This window comes from Mobula hypostoma, chromosome 13, assembly GCF_963921235.1.
Source record: "Mobula hypostoma chromosome 13, sMobHyp1.1, whole genome shotgun sequence".
NCBI classification, from domain to species: Eukaryota; Metazoa; Chordata; class Chondrichthyes; order Myliobatiformes; family Myliobatidae; genus Mobula; species Mobula hypostoma.
In genome coordinates this window covers 95,016,977-95,039,053 of record NC_086109.1, presented here as the reverse complement: position 1 = coordinate 95,039,053, position 22,077 = coordinate 95,016,977, and the positions used below count along the sequence as shown (strand labels likewise).

The 22,077-nt window shown below is 53.1% G+C and overlaps 1 protein-coding gene across 1 annotated transcript in view; it reads left to right on the top strand.

The window, feature by feature from the left end:
* The window catches only part of rasgrf1 (Ras protein specific guanine nucleotide releasing factor 1), a 123,726-nt gene that overhangs the window by 35,907 nt on the left and 65,742 nt on the right, over positions 1–22,077 (top strand). The window contains exon 2 of the mRNA XM_063066224.1: positions 13,578–13,684. Within this exon, the coding sequence (XP_062922294.1) occupies positions 13,578–13,684 (107 nt within the window). The remainder of the gene's footprint in view (positions 1–13,577; positions 13,685–22,077) is intronic.

Genomic DNA, 22,077 nt, shown 5'->3' with positions numbered 1-22,077 from the left:
CACTAACCGAAACGCTGAACTGTAATAGTGTTACACTAACTGAAACTGTGAACTGTAATGGCGCCACACTAACTGAAAGGGTGAACTGTAATAGCGTCACGCTAACCGAAATGGTGAACTGTAATAGCATCACGCTAACCGAAACGGTGAACTGCAATAGCGTCACGCTAACCGCTACATTACTGCGGTGCCCATTCTAGGCCACCCTGTAAATATTATTCCCAACTAATGCTTCAACTGTTTTACAAAGTCATGAATATATATGTACACCCAGCCTGGCTGATGCATCTGGGAGAAGAGAGCCTTCTGAAAATCTCCGTTACAGCAGGGAACAAGAGAAAGACAAACATTGAAATGAAAGCAACACACACAAAATGCTACAGTAACTCAGCAGGTCATGCTACATCTGTGGAAAGGGATAAACAGTCAACATTTCAGACCGAGACTCCTCATAAAGATGGGAAAGGAAGGGGGAAGAGGCCAGAATAAGAAGGTGGGGTTGGGGAGGGAAGAAATACAAGCAAACAGGTGACAGGTGAGACCAGGTGAGGGGAAGGGGGGTGGTAGGGGGAGAGTACAAGCTGACAGGTGACTGGTGAGACCAGGTGAGGGGGAAGGGAGGGTGGGGGGAGAGTACAAGCTGACAGGTGAGACCAGGTGAGGGGAAGGAGGGGTGGGGGGAGAGTACAAGCTGACGGGTGACAGGTGAGGGGGAAGGGGGGTGGGGGGAGGGTACTGGGAGAGCCTTCAGCCCCGCCAAACTGGGTAATTAGTTTGTGTGGATGCTGTGTGATGTACCCCACCCCACCCAAATAACAGACAATACACCAGATACAATTAAGTGATTTACAGTTTATAGATATTACTGGAACTATACAATTAATAGAGAATAAAATATAAAAGGAAAATAAAAGGCACCACACTTATCAAAGTTCAATCTCTTTGTGCACAAACAGTTGGAGCTCAGGACCCTTCTTCTTCACCCTGCAACCCCTCGGACCACCTCGACCGGCCGCCTGGGACCAACAACAGTGTTCGACCAGACGCTCCACACAAGTCCGTCTCAATCTCCTCTCCTCGCCGAACGCCCTCCTCGGGGTCCGACCCCGTTAGTGAGCTCACAGCACCTGGTCCCTCCTCTGTCTCTCTCTCCCGCCTTCTCCCACAAAACCCCGCGCATACAGTATCTTCAAATACTCCAAAAACATATCAACTATCCCAATTGGTTCGTAACATATTCTTATCACACTTTAAACCAAAACAAGCTGCTAGCACAAAAACTTTCTCAGTGTTTAACATAACAAAGAAGCCATTTTAATGAGCCTACGCAGTAACATAAGAGACGAAACCCCCTTACAGTATTACACAGTTTGTTGTCTTTTGCACTCTGGTTGAATGCCGTAGTTGACAGTCTTTCATTGATTCAGTTATAGCTGTTGTTCTATAGATTTGCTGAGTATGCCCACAAGAAAATAGATTGTATTTGGTGACATTTATAGATTTGATAATAACATTTACTTTGAACTTTGTACTGTTGAACTCCTATCCCCATTAGAAAGTTCCCATGAACAGCAAAGAGGTAAATGGCTGATTAAACCCGGCCGTGATAGGTAAGCAACAGTTTACTGGAGAACAAGAGGTCTCCCTTTGTTCTTCATTGATTGGTGCACCAACACCTCCTGCGTCTTGCTGATAGACAAAGAGGTCCACTGTTTAATGTAGCTTCTGAAGCCCACACTGCAATGAACAAAAGGTACACGATGATGGTGATAGGGGTGAGGAGCTGGGGGCATGTGGATAGGACAGGAGGAAAAGGGATGTAACGTCTTCACATTTTTTAAAAAGGTGAGTTAAGGTTGAAATAAGCACAAAATGCAGGAGGAAGTCAGCAGGTCAGGCAGCATCCATGGAGAGGAATAAACGGTCGATGTTTCAGGCCAAGATCGTCCTGATGAAGGCTCTCGGCCTGAAACATTGACTATTTATTGCTCTCCATAGATACTGCCTGATCTTCTGAGTTCCTCCAGCACTCTGTTTGTGTGTGTGTTGCTCTGGATTTCCAACATCTGCAGAACCTCTTATTAAAGGTTGAAAGTTGCCCCCCAAAAGGAGGAACACCTTTGAGGGGCCAATTGGCCTTCCTGGCCATATGGATTATTAAACCATATGACACAGGAGCAGAATTAGGCCATTTGGCCCATCTAGTTCATATAACAGTTGTAATACATAGACTTTGATGTCGGCACGTGACCCTCCTGGTAATCCAGAGTACAACCCTGAGATTCATTTTCTTGTGGGCGTACTCAGTAGAATGAAGAAACGCATTAGAATCACTGAAAAACTGGACACAAAGACTGACACACAACCAATGTGCAGAAGTAGACAAACTGACCATAGGTAAATAAACAAACAAATAATTAAATGAACCTGTGAAGATGTGTTGTAGAGCGTCTGAAAGTGAAACTATAGGCTGTGGGATCAGTTCGGGGCTGTGTTGAGTGAAGTCATCCACACTCCATCATTAACTGCCCCTTCAATCATTCATGAATTTCTCCTTTTCCATTCCTTTAGAACATAGAGTGTGCGGCTTTGTGGTCTAAACATCGTACCTTCTGAGTAGAAGATGCCATTGTCAGTTTCTGTAAAGGAGTTCTTTCAGCCTATTCATTTTGCAGTGTGAGTCTGAGCCACACGATATTGATGGGTCCTCTGAAGAAGAATTGGTTTTAACTACTGGCCTTCAGCACACACTTGCTCATATCTTGCACCCTCTGTGCTCTTGCCCACACCGGAGGCATTTCTGAATGCAGCTGATTATTTCTCTACACTTGTGCCCACTTGCTTGCAGAAAGAAGATTGTATTGATGGGGCTTTCTTTAACAGCTAAAATAAACAAATAGATTTTTACAATGGTTGAAAGAAAACTACGTACAAAGTGAGCAAAAGCTCTCTCAAGCTGTGTTCTTTTTTTGCGATTAGCATTTGAAGAGCTTGTACTTGGTGAGAATTATTCCTGTCAGAGGGCTTATGGCAGCGTTTGCTCCTGGGGTTAGTTATCTGCCTGGTATCTCCTGTAGCATCATCTGAGCACTCCACGCTCTTCCATTCTGCCCGTCCCTGCCAGTCCTCCCTTCAGCTGTCCCTGAGCTCCTACGTTCTTTCACTTTCAAATGTAAGCAGAGGCATAGCAAAATCCTGTGAACAGCAATGAGGCAAATCCGGCAGCGATTGATAAAGGAAATGGGTTGAAGTCGTCCTCTGTTCATAACCGAGCAGTGAACCAACAACTCTTGGGTCTTCCTGATAGCTTATCAATTGTGTGTGAACTGTGTTTAGCCACATGCCCAGGAGGGCCTGTTACTGGGGCAGCACAGCAGCATAGAGGTTACCCTAATGCGTTACAGCACCAGCAACTCGTGCTCCATACCCACCGCTGTCTGGGAGGAGTTTCAGCATTCTCCCTCTGACTACATGGGTTTCCTCTGGCTCTCATTTCCTCCTATACAGCACTGCCCCTCACACAGAGTGACCCTCCCTCAGTACCATCCCTCACACAGTGTGACCCTCCCTCAGTACCACCCCTCCCACAGTGTGACCCTCCCTCGGTACCACCCCTCCCACAGTGACCCTCCCTCAGTACCATCCCTCCCACAGTGTGACCCTCCGTCAGTACCACCCCTCCCACAGTGTGACCCTCCCTCAGTACCATCCCTCCCACAGTGTGACCCCTCCCTCAGTACCACCCCTCCCACAGTGTGACCCTCCCTCAGTACCACCCCTCCCACAGTGACCCTCCCTCAGTACCATCCCTCCCACAGTGTGACCCTCCCTCAGTACCATCCCTCCCACAGTGTGACCCTCCCTCAATAATGGCCCCTCCCACTGTGTAACCCTCCCTCAGTACCACCCCTCCCACAGTGTGACCCTCCCTCAATAATGGCCCCTCCCACAGTGTGACCCTCCCTCAGTACCACCCCTCCCACTGTGTGACCCTCCCTCAGTAATGGCCTCTCCCACAGTGTGACCCTCCCTCAGTAATGGCCCTTCCCACAGTGTGACTCTCCCTCAGTAATGGCCCCTCCCACAGTGTGACCCTCCCTCAGTACCATCCCTCCCACAGTGTGACCCTCCCTCAGTACCACCCCTCCCACAGTGTGAGTCTCCCGCAGTACCATCCCCTCCCCACAGTGTGACCCTCCCTCTGTAATGGCCCCTCCCACAAAGTGACCCTCCCTCAGTACCACCCCTCCCACAGTGTGACCCTCTCTCAGTACCATCCCCTCCCCACAGTGTGACTCTCCCTCAGTAATGGCCCCTCCCACAGTGTGACCCTCCCTCAGTACCACCCCTCCCACAGTGTGAGTCTCCCTCAGTACCATCCCTTCCACAGTGTGACCCCTCCCTCAGTACCACCCCTCCCACAGTGTGACCTTCCCTCAGTAATGGCCCCTCCCACTATGTGACCCTCCCTCAGTAATGGCCCCTCCCACAGTGTGACCCTCCCTCTGTACCACCCCTCCCACAGTGTGACTCTCCCTCAGTACCATCCCTTCCACAGTGTGACCCCGCCCTCAGTACCACCCCTCCCACAGTGTGACCCTTCCTCAGTACCACCCCTCCCACAGTGTGACCCTCCCTCAGTACCATCCCTCCCACAGTGTGACCCTCTCTCAGTACCATCCCTCCCACAGTGTGACCCTCTCTCAGTACCACCCCTCCCACTGTGTGACCCTCCCTCAGTACCACCCCTCCCACAGTGTGACCCTCCCTCAGTACCTCCCCTGCCACAGTGTGACCCTCCCTCGGTACCACCCCTCCCACAGTGTGACCCTCCCTCAGTCCCCCTCTCCCACAGTGTGACCCTCCCTCAGTACCACCCCTCCCACAGTGTGACCCTCCCTCGGTACCACCCATCCCACAGTGTGACCCTCCCTCGGTACCACCCTTCCCACAGTGTGACCCTCTCTCAGTACCACCCCTCCCACAGTGTGAGTCTCCCTCAGTACCATCCCCTCCCCACAGTGTGACTCTCCCTCAGTAATGGCCCCTCCACAGTGTGACCCTCCCTCAGTAATGGCCCCTCCCACGGTGTGACCCTCCCTCAGTACCATCCCTCCCACAGTGTGACCCTCCCTCAGTACCATCCCTCCCACAATGTGAGTCTCCCTCAGTACCTTCCCCTCCCCACAGTGTGACCCTCCCTCTGTAATGGCCCCTCCCACAGAGTGACCCTCCCTCAGTACCACCCCTCCCACAGTGTGACCCTCCCTCGGTACCACCCCTCCCACAGTGTGACCCTCCCTCAGTACCACCCCTCCCACAGTGACCCTCCCTCAGTACCACCCCTCCCACAGAGTGACCCTCCCTCAGTCCCCCTCTCCCACAGTGTGACCGTCCCTCAGTACCTCCCCTGCCACAGTGTGACCCTCCCTCAGTACCACCCCTCCCACAGTGTGACCCTCCCTCAGTACCTCCCCTGCCACAGTGTGACCCTCCCTCGGTACCACCCCTCCCACAGTGTGACCCTCCCTCAGTCCCCCTCTCCCACAGTGTGACCCTCCCTCAGTACCACCCCTCCCACAGTGTGACCCTCCCTCCGTACCACCCATCCCACAGTGTGACCCTCCCTCGGTACCACCCTTCCCACAGTGTGACCCTCTCTCAGTACCACCCCTCCCACAGTGTGAGTCTCCCTCAGTACCATCCCCTCCCCACAGTGTGACTCTTCCACAGTAATGGCCCCTCCACAGTGTGACCCTCCCTCAGTACCATCCCTCCCACAGTGTGACCCCTCCCTCAGTACCACCCCTCCCACAGTGTGACCTTCCCTCAGTAATGGCCCCTCCCACTATGTGACCCTCCCTCAGTAATGGCCCCTCCCACAGTGTGACCCTCCCTCAGTACCACCCCTCCCACAGTGACCCTCCCTCAGTACCACCCCTCCCACAGAGTGACCCTCCCTCAGTCCCCCTCTCCCACAGTGTGACCGTCCCTCAGTACCTCCCCTGCCACAGTGTGACCCTCCCTCAGTACCACCCCTCCCACAGTGTGACCCTCCCTCAGTACCTCCCCTGCCACAGTGTGACCCTCCCTCGGTACCACCCCTCCCACAGTGTGACCCTCCCTCAGTCCCCCTCTCCCACAGTGTGACCCTCCCTCAGTACCACCCCTCCCACAGTGTGACCCTCCCTCCGTACCACCCATCCCACAGTGTGACCCTCCCTCGGTACCACCCTTCCCACAGTGTGACCCTCTCTCAGTACCACCCCTCCCACAGTGTGAGTCTCCCTCAGTACCATCCCCTCCCCACAGTGTGACTCTTCCACAGTAATGGCCCCTCCACAGTGTGACCCTCCCTCAGTACCATCCCTCCCACAGTGTGACCCCTCCCTCAGTACCACCCCTCCCACAGTGTGACCTTCCCTCAGTAATGGCCCCTCCCACTATGTGACCCTCCCTCAGTAATGGCCCCTCCCACAGTGTGACCCTCCCTCTGTACCACCCCTCCCACAGTGTGACTCTCCATCAGTACCATCCCTTCCACAGTGTGACCCCTCCCTCAGTACCACCCCTCCCACAGTGTGACCCTCTCTCAGTACCACCCCTCCCACTGTGTGACCCTCCCTCAGTACCACCCCTCCCACAGTGTGACCCTCCCTCGGTACCACCCCTCCCACAGTGTGACCCTCCCTCGGTACCTCCCCTGCCACAGTGTGACCCTCCCACAGTACCACCCCTCCCACAGTGTGACCCTCCCTCAGTACCTCCCCTGCCACAGTGTGACCCTCCCTCGGTACCACCCCTCCCACAGTGTGACCCTCCCTCAGTCCCCCTCTCCCACAGTGTGACCCTCCCTCAGTACCACCCCTCCCACAGTGTGACCCTCCCTCGGTACCACCCATCCCACAGTGTGACCCTCCCTCGGTACCACCCTTCCCACAGTGTGACCCTCTCTCAGTACCACCCCTCCCACAGTGTGAGTCTCCCTCAGTACCATCCCCTCCCCACAGTGTGACTCTCCCTCAGTAATGGCCCCTCCACAGTGTGACCCTCCCTCAGTACCATCCCTCCCACAGTGTGACCCTCCCTCAGTAATGGCCCCTCCCACGGTGTGACCCTCCCTCAGTACCATCCCTCCCACAGTGTGACCCTCCCTCAGTACCACCCCTCCCACAATGTGAGTCTCCCTCAGTACCTTCCCCTCCCCACAGTGTGACCCTCCCTCTGTAATGGCCCCTTCCACAGAGTGACCCTCCCTCAGTACCACCCCTCCCACAGTGTGACCCTCCCTTGGTACCACCCCTCCCACAGTGTGACCCTCCCTCAGTACCACCCCTCCCACAGTGACCCTCCCTCAGTACCACACCTCCCACAGAGTGACCCTCCCTCAGTCCCCCTCTCCCACAGTGTGACCGTCCCTCAGTACCTCTCCTCCCACAGTGTGACCCTCCCTCAGTACCTCCCCTGCCACAGTGTGACCCTCCCTCGGTACCACCCCTCCCACAGTGTGACCCTCCCTCAGTCCCCCTCTCCCACAGTGTGACCCTCCCTCAGTACCACCCCTCCCACAGTGTGACCCTCCCTCGGTACCACCCATCCCACAGTGTGACCCTCCCTCGGTACCACCCTTCCCACAGTGTGACCCTCTCTCAGTACCACCCCTCCCCACAGTGTGACTCTTCCTCAGTAATGGCCCCTCCACAGTGTGACCCTCCCTCAGTAATGGCCCCTCCCACAGTGTGACCCTCCCTCAGTACCATCCCTCCCACAGTGTGACCCTCCCTCAGTACCACCCCTCCCACAATGTGAGTCTCCCTCAGTACCTTCCCCTCCCCACAGTGTGACCCTCCCTCTGTAATGGCCCCTCCACAGTGTGACCCTCCCTCAGTACCATCCCTCCCACAGTGTGACCCTCCCTCAGTACCACCCCTCCCACAATGTGAGTCTCCCTCAGTACCTTCCCCTCCCCACAGTGTGACCCTCCCTCTGTAATGGCCCCTCCCTCAGTACCACCCCTCCCACAGTGTGAGTCTCCCTCAGTACCACCCCTCCCACAGTGTGACTCTCCCTCAGTAATGGCCCCTCCCACAGTGTGACCCTCCCTCAGTACCACCCCTCCCACAGTGTGAGTCTCCCTCAGTACCACCCCTCCCACAGTGTGACCCTCCCTCAGTACCACCCCTCCCACAGTGTGACCCTCCCTCAATAATGGCCCCTCCCAAAGTGTGACCCTCCCTCAGTAATGGCCCCTCCCACAGTGTGACCCCTCCCTCAGTACCACCCCTCCCACAGTGTGACCCTCTCTCAGTACCACCCCTCCCACAGTGTGACTCTCCCTCAGTACCATCCCTCCCACAGTGTGACCCTCTCTCAGTACCACCCCTCCCACAGTGTGACCCTCTCTCAGTACCACCCCTCCCACAGTGTGACCCTCCCTCAGTACCACCCTCCCACAGTGTGACCCTCCCTCAGTACCACCCCTCCCACAGTGTGACCCTCCCTCGGTACCACCCCTCCCACAGTGTGACCCTCTCTCGGTACCATCCTCCCACAGTGTGACCCTCCCTCAGTACCACCCCTCCCACAGTGTGACCCTCCCTCAGTACCACCCCTCACACAGAGTGACTCTCCCTCAGTACCACCCCTCCCACAGTGTGACGCTCCCTCTGTACCACCCCTCCCACAGTGTGACCCCCCCTCAGTACCACCCCTCCCACAGTGACTCTCCCTCAGTACCACCCCTCCGACAGTGTGACCCTCCCTCTGTAATGGCCCCTCCCACAGCGTGACCCTCCCTCAGTACCACCCCTCCCACAGTGTGACCCTCCCTCGGTACCACCCCTCCCACAGTGTGACCCTCCCTCAGTACCACCCCTCCCACAGTGACCCTCCCTCAGTACCACCCCTCCCACAGAGTGACCTTCCCTCAGTCCCCCTCTCCCACAGTGTGACCGTCCCTCAGTACCTCCCCTGCCACAGTGTGACCCTCCCTCAGTACCACCCCTCCCACAGTGTGACCCTCCCTCAGCACCACCCCTCCCACAGTGTGACTCTCCCTCAGTACCACCCTTCCCACAGTGTGACTCTCCCTCAGTACCACCCCTCCCACAGTGTGACCCTCCCTCAGTCACCTCTCCCACAGTGTGACCCTCCCTCAGTACCATCCCTCCCACAGTGTGACCCCTCCCTCAGTACCACCCCTCCCACAGTGTGACCCTCCCTCAGTACCACCCCTCCCACAGTGTGACCCTCCCTCAGTACCATCCCTCCCACAGTGTGACTCTCCCTCAGTACCACCCCTCCCACAGTGTGACCCTCCCTCAGTCACCTCTCCCACTGTGTGACCCTCCCTCAGTACCACCCCTCCCACAGTGTGACCCTCCCTCTGTACCACCCCTCCCACAGTGACCCTCCCTCAGTACCACCCCTCCCACAGTGTGACCCTCCCTCAGTACCATCCCTCCCACAGTGTGACTCTCCCTCAGTACCACCCTCCCACAGTGTGACCCTCCCTCAGCACCACCCCTCCCACAGTGTGACTCTCCCTCAGTACCACCCTTCCCACAGTGTGACTCTCCCTCAGTACCACCCCTCCCACAGTGTGACCCTCCCTCAGTCACCTCTCCCACAGTGTGACCCTCCCTCAGTACCATCCCTCCCACAGTGTGACCCCTCCCTCAGTACCACCCCTCCCACAGTGTGACCCTCCCTCAGTACCACCCCTCCCACAGTGACCCTCCCTCAGTACCACCCCTCCCACAGTGTGACCCTCCCTCAGTACCATCCCTCCCACAGTGTGACTCTCCCTCAGTACCACCCCTCCCACAGTGTGACTCTCCATCAGTACCACCCCTCCCACAGTGTGACCCTCCCTCAGTCACCTCTCTCACAGTGTGACCCTCCCTCAGTACCACCCCTCCCACAGTGTGACCCTCCCTCAGTACCACCCCTCCCACAGTGACCCTCCCTCAGTACCACTCCTCCCACAGAGTGACCTTCCCTCAGTCCCCCTCTCCCACAGTGTGACCGTCCCTCAGTACCTCCCCTGCCACAGTGTGACCCTCCCTCAGTACCACCCCTCCCACAGTGTGACCCTCCCTCAGCACCACCCCTCCCACAGTGTGACTCTCCCTCAGTACCACCCTTCCCACAGTGTGACTCTCCCTCAGTACCACCCCTCCCACAGTGTGACCCTCCCTCAGTCACCTCTCCCACAGTGTGACCCTCCCTCAGTACCATCCCTCCCACAGTGTGACCCCTCCCTCAGTACCACCCCTCCCACAGTGTGACCCTCCCTCAGTACCACCCCTCCCACAGTGTGACCCTCCCTCAGTACCATCCCTCCCACAGTGTGACTCTCCCTCAGTACCACCCCTCCCACAGTGTGACTCTCCCTCAGTACCACCCCTCCCACAGTGTGACCCTCCCTCAGTCACCTCTCCCACAGTGTGACCCTCCCTCAGTACCACCCCTCCCACAGTGTGACCCTTCCTCTGTACCACCCCTCCCACAGTGACCCTCCCTCAGTACCACCCCTCCCACAGTGTGACCCTCCCTCAGTACCATCCCTCCCACAGTGTGACTCTCCCTCAGTACCACCCCTCCCACAGTGTGACTCTCCCTCAGTACCACCCTCCCACAGTGTGACCCTCCCTCAGCACCACCCCTCCCACAGTGTGACCCTCCCTCAGTACCACCCTTCCCACAGTGTGACTCTCCCTCAGTACCACCCCTCCCACAGTGTGACCCTCCCTCAGTCACCTCTCCCACAGTGTGACCCTCCCTCAGTACCATCCCTCCCACAGTGTGACCCCTCCCTCAGTACCACCCCTCCCACAGTGTGACCCTCCCTCAGTACCACCCCTCCCACAGTGACCCTCCCTCAGTACTACCCCTCCCACAGTGTGACCCTCCCTCAGTACCATCCCTCCCACAGTGTGACTCTCCCTCAGTACCACCCCTCCCACAGTGTGACTCTCCCTCAGTACCACCCCTCCCACAGTGTGACCCTCCCTCAGTCACCTCTCCCACAGTGTGACCCTCCCTCAGTACCACCCCTCCCACAGTGTGACCCTCCCACAGTGACCCTCCCTCAGTACCACCCCTCCCACAGAGTGACCTTCCCTCAGTCCCCCTCTCCCACAGTGTGACCGTCCCTCAGTACCTCCCATGCCACAGTGTGACCCTCCCTCAGTACCACCCCTCCCACAGTGTGACCCTCCCTCAGTCACCTCTCCCACAGTGTGACCCTCCCTCAGTACCATCCCTCCCACAGTGTGACCCCTCCCTCAGTACCACCCCTCCCACAGTGTGACCCTCCCTCAGTACCACACCTCCCACAGTGTGACCCTCCCTCAGTACCATCCCTCCCACAGTGTGACTCTCCCTCAGTACCACCCCTCCCACAGTGTGACCCTCCCTCAGTCACCTCTCCCACAGTGTGACCCTCCCTCAGTACCATCCCTCCCACAGTGTGACCCCTCCTTCAGTACCACCCCTCCCACAGTGTGACCCTCCCTCAGTACCATCCCTCCCACAGTGTGACTCTCCCTCAGTACCACCCCTCCCACAGTGTGACTCTCCCTCAGTACCACCCCTCCCACAGTGTGACCCTCCCTCAGTACCACCCCTCCCACAGTGTGACTCTCCCTCAGTACCACCCCTCCCACAGTGTGACCCTCCCTCAGTCACCTCTCCCACAGTGTGACCCTCCCTCAGTACCATCCCTCCCACAGTGTGACCCCTCCTTCAGTACCACCCCTCCCACAGTGTGACCCTCCCTCAGTACCATCCCTCCCACAGTGTGACTCTCCCTCAGTACCACCCCTCCCACAGTGTGACTCTCCCTCAGTACCACCCCTCCCACAGTGTGACCCTCCCTCAGTCACCTCTCCCACAGTGTGACCCTCCCTCAGTACCACCCCTCCCACAGTGTGACCCTCCCTCTGTACCACCCCTCCCACAGTGACCCTCCCTCAGTACCACCCCTCCCACAGTGTGACCCTCCCTCGGTACCACCCCTCCCCCCTCCCACAGTGTCGTTCCGGTCTGAATCACCCTAAAGAACTTGACCCCTTCAATTAGCCGATGGAGTTGCACTGGAGGGGAAATGCATCAGTGACAAAGCCAAGTGTTTGCTGGGGGCAGTGTGCAATTCTCACCAACGACACATGCCTAGCCCTCACTAACCCTAAACTGTACATCTGTGGACTGTGGGAGGACGCTGGAGCAACCCACACGGTCACGGGGAGAAGGTACAAACTCCTTACAGACATCGGCAGGAATCGAACCCGGGTCACTGGCGCAGTAATAGCGTTCCACTAGCCGCTACGCCACTGTGCCAGCAATTTTTGCAATCATTACTGCGACGATTGCAGACGTAATTAATGTTTAAGCTCTTTAACACTGAAAAACTGAATTTTAAAAATTGTAACGAGCAGCTATGTCTGTTTATTAATTGTAGAAACATGGTAAGCTGGTAAATTGGTTTATTGTTGTCACACGTACTGAGGTAAGTGAAAAACTTGCTCTGCATTATTGTTTATACAGATCAACTCATTACACAGGGATCGAGGCAGAACAAGGTCGGACAACACAGAATGCAGAATAAAGTGTAGGAGCTACAGAGAAGGTGCAGCACAGGTGAACAGTTAGGTGCAGGGCCACAATAAGGGAAGTTCAATAGTTTTACAAGAAGCTGTCCTCGCGCCTGATGGTACATGTATTCAGGCTTCTGTCTGAGGAGGGATTTCCTTCGCCAGAGAGTGGTGAACCTGCGGAATTCATTGCCGTAGACGGCTTCGGAGGACAAGTCGTCAGGTGCATTTGAGGCAGAGGTTAAGAGGTTCTTGATTAGTCAGGCTGTGAAGGGGTAAGGGGTAAGGAGTAAGGGGAGAAGGCAGGCACATGGGGCGGAGAGGGAAATAGATCAGCCATGATGAAATGGTGGAACAGAATCGATGGGCCAAATGGCCTAATTCTGTCCTACCTCTTATGGTCTTCTGCCCGGTGGGGCAGGGGGAAAGAGAAAGTATCCGGGGTGGATGGGTCTATGGGTATGCTGGCTGCTTCATTGAGGCAGTGGGAAGTGTACACAGAGTCCATAGAGAGGAGCCTAGTTTCTGCTGAGATGCGTCCACAACCCTCTGCAGTGTTTGTAGCTGGTTACTATCCCAAGCTGTGATGCATTCAGATACGATGCTTTCTGCGCTGTGTCAATAAAAGTTGGGAAGGGTTGACGGGGACATGCTGAATTTCTTTGGCCTCCTGAGGAAGGAACTTCCTTGGCCCTGACGTCTATATGCTTGGAGCAGGACAGACTATTCATGATGTTCACTCCAAGCAACTAGACCTCTTGACCTTAGCATCAGGCAATAGTCAGGGAGGAGGGGCTATCTGGTGGAGCCAGGATTCTTCCGATACAGGGTGAAGGTTCTGCTGTCTCTCCGAATGGCCACAGGAGGGTGGGATTTGGTGATAATGATGGTATTGGAACTGGGAGGTGATGTTATGGAACTTTCTTAAGTACCTGTTTGGTGGGGCTGCTCTGAGAGACTCTGTTACCTTGTTTCCTGCAGTATTACTTCACCATTAACTTTGGCCACGATGCCCAGAAAGGCCTGGAGCTGAGGACAGAGGACATGAAGGACTGTGATGACTGGGTGACAGCAATTGGCCATGCAAGGTAGGCTGAGAGCTCGCAGCTCACCTGGTCAGTCTCCCACCTCGAACACCCTCAACCCCTCCACTCTCGTCAGTCCCTCACCTCCCTCTCCCTCAACCTCTCCAACCTGATCAGTAGTTCACCTCCCTCTCCCTGAACCACTCCAACCTGGTCAGTCCCTCACCCCCCTCTCCCTCAACGCCTCCAACCTGATCAGTCCCTCACCTCCCTCTCCCTCAACCCCTCCAACCTGGTCAGTCCCTCACCTCCCTTTCCCTCAATGCCTCCAACCTGATCAGTCCCTCACCTCCCTCTCCCTCAACCCCTCCAACCTGGTCAGTCTCTCACCTCCCTCTCCCACAATGCCTCCAACCTGATCAGTCCCTCACCTCCCTCTCCCTTAACCCCTCCAACCTGGTCAGTCCCTCATCTCCCTCTTCTTCAACCCCATTACCCCATCAGTCTCCCATCTCCAACACCCTGAAACCCCCTACAAGGGTAAGTCTCCACCTCCTTCTCCCTCAACCCCACTACCCCACTGAGTTTCTTACCTCCTTCTCCCTCAACCCCATTACCCTGATGAGTCTCCCACCTCCCTCTCCCTCAATCCCACTACCCCAGTGAGTCTCTCACCTCCCTCACCCTCAACCTCACTACCCCGGTGAGTCTCCCATCTCCCTCTCCTCAACCCCATTACCCTGCCTTTCTCTTAACCTTGATATGCAACTCACTCCAATTCCCATCTGATGATGTTGTGAAATTTGCAGCAGCAATACAGATTGAGCAATACCTTGAAAATGACTATAAATCACAGTGAGAAATGCATAAATGAAAAATAAACTGGTGCAAAAAGAGAGCGATATGGTGAGGCAGTGGTCATGAGTTCATGGGCTGTTTGGAAATCTGCTGGCAGAGAGGGAGAATCTACTCCTAAAACATTGAGTGTGTGTCTTCAGGCTCCTGCACCTCCTCACTGATGATAGTACCTGTAAAGAGAAAAGGGGACGCCCTGGACGATGAGGGCCCTTCAGGGTGGACACTGCCTTTTGAAGACGTCCTCGACTGTTGGAAGGCTGGAGCTGGCTGAGTCGACTGTTCTGTGCCGTGGTCCCTCCATACCAGTCACAATGCTCTGTAGAATTTGCTAGAGTCTTTGGTGCCATACCAATCTCCTCATGTGCCTAATGAAATGTAGCCTCTAGCTTGCCTGTAATTAGATTATGAAGACACACAGTCCTCTTTTATTGTCATTTAGTAATGCATGCATTAAGAAATGATACAATATTTCCAAAAACGCAAACAACAGGAATCCTGCAGATGCTGGAAATTCAAGCTACACACATCAAAGTTGCTGGTGAACGCAGCAGGCCAGGCAGCATCTCTAGGAAGAGGTACCTCTTCCTAGAGATGCTGCCTGGCCTGCTGCGTTCACCAGCAACTTTGATGTGTGTTGATACAATATTTCCTCTGATGTGATATCACAAAACACAGGACAGACCAAGACTGAAAAAAACTAACAAAACCACATAATTATAACATATAGTTACAACAGTGCAACAATACCATAACTTGATGAAGAAGTCCATGAGCACAGTAAAAGTTCAAAGTCTCTCAAATGTCCCACATCTCACGCAGACAGGAGAAGGAAGAAAAACTCTCCCTACCATGTCGACCGTGGTCCGACTCTGAGTCATCCGAAAACTTCGAGCTCTGATCAGCTCTCTGACACCGAGTCCTGAGCGCCATCTCTGTCCGAACGATTCAACCTCCTTCTCGGTCGCCAACAGTAGGCAAAGCCGAGGATTTTGAGGCCTACCCTCTGAAAGATTCCCGACCGCGCAGTAACGACAGCAGCGAACGAGCGTTTCAGAAATTTTTCCAGATGTTCCTCTGTACTTTCACGTCCACCTTCATCAAATCAGAATTGTCCACGGCCCCTATTTAACAGATACAATATCATTTTTCACCGGAGGGCTGTAATTGCATCAATATCTTGGGCTCAGGATAGACCTTCAGAGATGTTGACAACCCAGGAACTTGAAGCTGCTCACCCTTTCCACTGCTGATCTCTCAACGATGACTGGCATGTGTCCTCCTGACTTCCCCTTCCTGAAGTCCACAATCAATTGTAGTCTAGGAGTAACAGGAGATGAGCAACAGGATTGTTGCACCAACAAAGGAACAGTGAGTTTGCATTTCCGGTTCCCCTGTGCAGCACACCCGGGCTTTCACGTCTGGTGTGGCCACTTCAGTGGAGATTGATCATTGTGATCGGTCAACACTCCATTATCGTCAACCCACAGCCTCTTCTTCAGTCTTGATGAGGACACTCTCAGGCTGGAGGAGAAACACCTCGTATTCCATCTAAGTAGCTTCCAACCTGATGGCATGAACATCAGTTTCACCAACCTCTGGTAATTTTCCCCTCCTCCTTCCCTCTTCTTCAATTCCCTACTCTGGCCTCTTACCTCTTCTCCTCACCTGCCCATGACATCCTCAGGGTGTCCCTCCTCCTTCCCTTTCTCCCAAGGTCTACTCTCCTCTCCTACCAGATTCCTTCTTTTCCAGCCCTTGGCCTTTTCCACTTATCACCTCCCAGCTTCTTACATCATGTCCCATTCTCCATTCACCTGGCTTCACCTGAGCTTCTAACTACCCCTCCCCACACATTCCAGCTTCTTCCTTCTTCTTTTCCAGTCCTGATGAAGGGTCTCGGCCTGAAATATCGACTGTTTATTCCTCTCCATAGATGCTGCCTGACCTGCTGAGTTCTTGCAGCGTTTTGTGTGGGTTGTTCCATGGTTGTTGTTGCACTATGTCACTCATCATCGTAATCGTTATGTGCTGTGTCGTTTGACATCATCGTTATCTGCTGCGTAATATGACATCATCATTATGTGCTGTGTCATATGACATCATTGTTATCTGCTGCGTTGTATGACATCATCATTATGTGCTGTGTCATATGACATCATTGTTATCTGCTGCATTGTATGACATCATCATTTTGTGATGTGTTGTAAAGTATGTGATCATGGTCTTTCCATGACCATGATTGCTCTTGGCAATTTTTTCGACAGAAGTGGTTTGCCATTGTCTCCTTCTGGGCAGTGTCTTTACAAAACAAGTGACCCCAGCCATTATCAATACTCTTAAGGGATGGTCTGCCTGTGTCAGTGGTCGCATAACCAGGACTTGTGATCTGTACCGGCTGCTCATACGACCATCCACCACCTGCTCCCATGGCTTCACGTGACCCTGATCGGGGGCTAAGCAGGTGCTACAGCTTGCCCAAGGGTGACCTGTAGTCTAGTGGAAGGAAGGTGTATCTTACACCTCCTTTGAGAGAGACGAATCTCCACCTGCCACCCACAGCAAGTCACTAGCAGTGGAGATGAGCAAACAATACAGCTCAGAGGGAGGTATTAAACACAGGAGATTCTGCAGATGCTGGAAATCCAGAGGAACACAAACACAAAATGCTGGAGGGACTCAGCAGGTCAGGCAGCACCCATGGAGAGGAATAAACAGTCGACATTTCAGGCTGAGACCCTTCATCAGGACTTTATCAAGGGAGGATGTAGAATCCGTCATATTTGTACAGACTCTCTAAAGAAATGATACAATGCTCCTCCAGTACGATATCACAGAAACACAAGACAAACAAGACTGAAAAACTGACAAAGACCACATAATTATAGCATATAGTTACAACAGTGCAAAGTAATACCGTAATTTGATAAGAACAGACCATGGGCACAGTAAAAAAAAGGTCTCAAAGTCTCTCGAAAGTCCCATCATCTCACGCAGATGGAGAAGGAAGAAAAACTTTCCCTGCCATGAGCTTCCAGCGCCGCAAACTTGCCGATGCAGCACCCTGGAAGCACCCAACCACAGCTGACTCTGAGTCTGTCCGAAAACTTCAAGCCTCCGACCAGTCCTCCGACACTGAGCACCGAGCACCATCTCTGCCGAGCGCTTCAACCCCAGCCCTGGCAATAGGCAAAGCCAAGGATTTGGGGCCTTCCCTTCCAGAGATTCTCGATCGCACAGTAGCAGCGGTAGCGAAGCAGGCATTTCAGAAGTTTCTCCAGATGTTCCTCCATGCTTCTCACGTCTGCCTCCATCAAATCAGGATTATGCACGGCATCCTACTTACAAATACCGATATCATCTCGGAGCGGCCGAAATTTGTGTGTGTTGCTCAGGATTTCCAGCATCTGCAGAATCTCCGGTATTTACGATTCAGAGAAAGGAGGCCATTCAGCCCATTTAGCCCACACCAGTCCATTGAAAGAGATGGCCAGCTCACAGCTGGTGAAGGAGAATAAGATGGATTTTGGCTTTTCTTCATGGTAGCCTTAGGCCAGCAATTATCTTCCAAGGCAGGGTACGAACAGCCAGGCACAAGAGTCTGAAGCAACACATTACCTTATTACAACACTGCCCACCCTCACCCTCACATCTAATTTACACGTACTGATGGCTGCATTCTGAGATCCTCTCAGGCCAGCAGTGAAATTCACACAAATATTAATTGTGCTAATTATAAAACTCGTACAGACAGTAGCTGCACTTTGAAGGCTCATATGGTGCAGTTGTCAGACAGTGTTTTTGCCGGTTCTCCAGAGAGCCTTTATTATTATCTCGTTTCCACCCACCCCACCTCTCCCAAGGGCTCTGCTGTGAGTCTCGTGACTTCTCTGCAGCACTGGAGACACCGGAAGATCAGAGTCAGGTTTAATAACACCAGCATATGCTGTGTAATTTGTTATCCAGCCGTCCTGGAATCTGGAGCAATGCGCAAACATGAGCTCTTATTTCCCCCCATAAACGCAGCCCGACCCGCTGAGATTGCCCAGCGTTTCGTCTGTTACTTGGTTCTGAGTCTATGTGTCCATTTTGAAAGGACTCGAATATAAAAGAAAGAATGTAACACCGAGCCTTTAGAGGTCATTAGTCAGGCCACACTGGGAATATTGTGAACATTTTGGGCTCCTTATCGAAGAAAGGATGTGCTGGTATTGGAGAGGATCCAAAGGATGTTCACAAGAATTATTCTGGGAATTAAAAGGTTAACACTGGACTCGTGGCCTAAGTAATTATGCAGAAAGTTTGAAGTTAATAACTCATCTCCTTCTACCCTAGGTCACAAACTTATCAATCACCCTTCGTGTGTGTGTGTGTGTGTGTGTGTGTGTGTGTGTGTGTGTGTGTGTGTGTATATGTATATGTGTGGGCACGTGGCCATGTGGTTAAGGCATTGGACTAGCGACCTGAAGGTCGTGAGTTCGAGCCCCAGCTGAGGGAACGTGTTGTGTTCTTGAGCAAGGCACTTAATCACACATTGCTCTGCGACGACACTGGTACCAAGCTGTATGGGCCCTAATGCCCTTCCCTTGGACAACATCGGTGGTGTGGAGAGGGGAGACTTGCAGCATGGGCAACTGCTGGTCTTCCATACAACCCTGCCCAGGCCTGCACCCTGGAGAGTGAAAACTTTCCAGGCACAGATCCATGGTCTCGCAAGACTAATGGGTGCCTTTATTTATAAAACTAAATGACTGTACTGTAGGTTCTTGAGTAGTCGGGGTTAAGGCAGGAGAATGGGGTTGAGAGGGATAATAATCAGCCATGATGGAATGGCGCAGCAGACTCGATGGGCCAAATGGCCTAATTCTGCTCCTACATCTTGTGGTCTTGTGTCTAGGGTCACACCGACACGTTTGACTCTTGACTAAACTGATTGAGAAAGCTGAAGAAAGTCAGTCGTGACCTCATTCCCAAAACGGAGGTGTTGTAAACCCTTCAATGTTTTCATAAACACAAGAGAAGAAGAAAAATATGGAACGACACGGTAGCATCAGAGTAGCACAGCAGTCAGTGCCATGCTATTACAACTCAGAGTGTCGGAGTTTGCAGTTCAATTCTGCTGTAAGGAAGTTTGTACGTTCTCCCTGTGACCACATGGGTTTCCTCTGGGTGCTCTGGTTTCTTCCCACAATCCAAAGACGAACCGGTTAGTAGGTTAATTGGCTATTGTAGGTTATCCTGTGATTAGGCTAGAGCAGGGGTTTCCAACCTGGGGTTCACGGACCCCTCAGTTAATGGTAGGGGTCCATGGTATAACAAAGGTCAGGAACCCCTGGGCTAGGGTTAAATAGGTGGGTTGCCAGGCAACGTGGCTCGTTGAGTCGGAAGGGCCTGTTCCATGCTGTATCTCTAAAAAATAAACACACAGACTGCTGGAGGAACGCAACAAGTCGGGCATGCTGCTGTGAGAAATGGAGCTGTAGATTCCTGGGGCTGATACCCTGCAGTGGGACTGAGAGAGGGAAGATAGCCAATATGAAAAGAGGGTGGAGGAGAGAGACAGGGTCCAGGAGGTGACTGAGGATCAGCTGCCTCTATCTTTTAAAAAGGAGAGATTCTACAGATGCTGGAAATCCAGAGCAACACACACAAAATGCTGGAGGAACCCAGCAGGTCAGGCAGCGTCCATGGAAGGGAATAAACAGTCGACATTTCAGGCTGAGATCCTTCGTCAGAACTCAAAAGGAAGAGGGAAGAATCCAGAATAAAACAGTGGGGGGAAGAGAAAGGAGTACAAGCTGACAGGTGATAGGTGAGGGGTATAAGCTGACAGGTGATAGGTGAGGGGGAAGGTGGCTGGGTGGGGGAGAGGATGATAAGACACTGGGAGGTGATAGGTGGAATAGATAAAGGGCTGAAGAAAGAGGATTCTGACAGGAGATGAGAGTGGACCATGGAAGAAAGGAAAGGAGGAGGGGAACTGGAGGGAAGTGATGGGCAGGTGAGGAGAACAGAAGGCGTGAGAGGGGAACCAGAATGGGGAATGGAAAAGGAGAGGAAGGGAATGGGTGGAGAAATGATCGAAGTTGGAGAAATCTTTCTAAATGGAGAGAAAATTCAAAAATCTGAGGTCCAAAGGGACTTGGGAGTCTTCGTGCAGGATTCCCTAAAGGTTCATTTGCAGGTTGAGTGAGTGGTGAGGAAAGCAAATGTGATGTTGGCGTTCATTTTGAGAGGACCCAGAATATAGAAGCAAGGATGTAATGTTGAGGCTTTATAAAGCACTGGTGAGGCCTCACTTGGAGTATTGTGAGCAGTCTGGGATCTCTGATCTAAGCAATGACGTGCTGACGTTGGAGAATGTTCATAGGAGGTTCACGAAAACGATCCTGGGACTGAAAGGCTTGTCATACGAGACGTGTTTGATGGCTCTGGGCCTGGATTCACTGAAATTCAGAAGAACGAGAGGTGACCTCATTGAAACCTGTCAAATGTTGAAAGGCCTCGTTAGGGTGGATGTGGAGAGGATGTTTCCTATGGCGGGGAGTCTAAGACCAGAGGACACAGCCTTAGAATAGATGATCATCCTTTTCAAACAGAGGAATTTTATCAGCCAGAGAGTGGAGAATCTGTAGAATTTGTTGTCACAGGCGGCTCTGGAGGCTGTTATTGGGTATATTTAAGACAGAGGTTGATAGATTCTTGATTGCTCAGGACATGGAGGGATACAGGGAGAAGGCAGGAGATTGGGGCTGAGAGGGAAAATGGATCAGCCATGATAGAATGGTGGAACAGACTTGATGGGCCAAATGGCCTAATTCTGCTCCTATGTGTTATGGTCTTATGGTCTAAATTGATGTTGAGGCCAAACTCAGGTTGGAGGAGCAACACCTCACACCCCGTCTGGGTAGCCCTCAACCTGATGGCATGAACATTGATTTCTCAAACTTCCGGTAATTTCTCCCTCTTCCCCTTCTCTCTTTCTTTATTCCGCATTCTAGTTACATTCTTATCTCTTCTGTTCTCCTCACCTGTCCATCACCTCCCTCTGGTGCCCATTCTCCTCCCATGGTCCACTCTCCTCTCCTGTCAGGTTCCTCCTTCAGCCCTTTCCTCTTCCACCTTAACAGCTCCCAGCTTCTTACTTCATTCATCCCCCCTCCCACTCACCTTCCCCCTCACCTGGTCTTATCACCTGCCAGCTTGTACTCTTTCCCTCCCCCTACCCCCATCTTCATATTTTGGCTACTTCCCCCTTCCTTTCCAGTCCTAATGAATGCTCTCAGTCTGAAATGTCGACTGAGTATTCCCCTCCATTATATCTTGCCTGATTTGCCAAGTTCCTTCAGCACTTTTTGTGTCCTAAGTTAATAAAGATGAAGGGCTGCAGATTGGTTAAGAGTTTGACTGATAGGCAGGGTACAGCTTCTTTCTTAAGGTCAGTGTCACCGGCTTCTTCTGGAATGTTCTTTATTTGCTTGAATGGCCAATTATTGCTAGGTAAGACAAACAATGTCCAGAAAGGCTTTTAGTAGCCATGGTAACCAAAGGCCATAAAGGACAAGCCCGTAAAATAGGCCTTCCATGGTTTCAATAAGCAA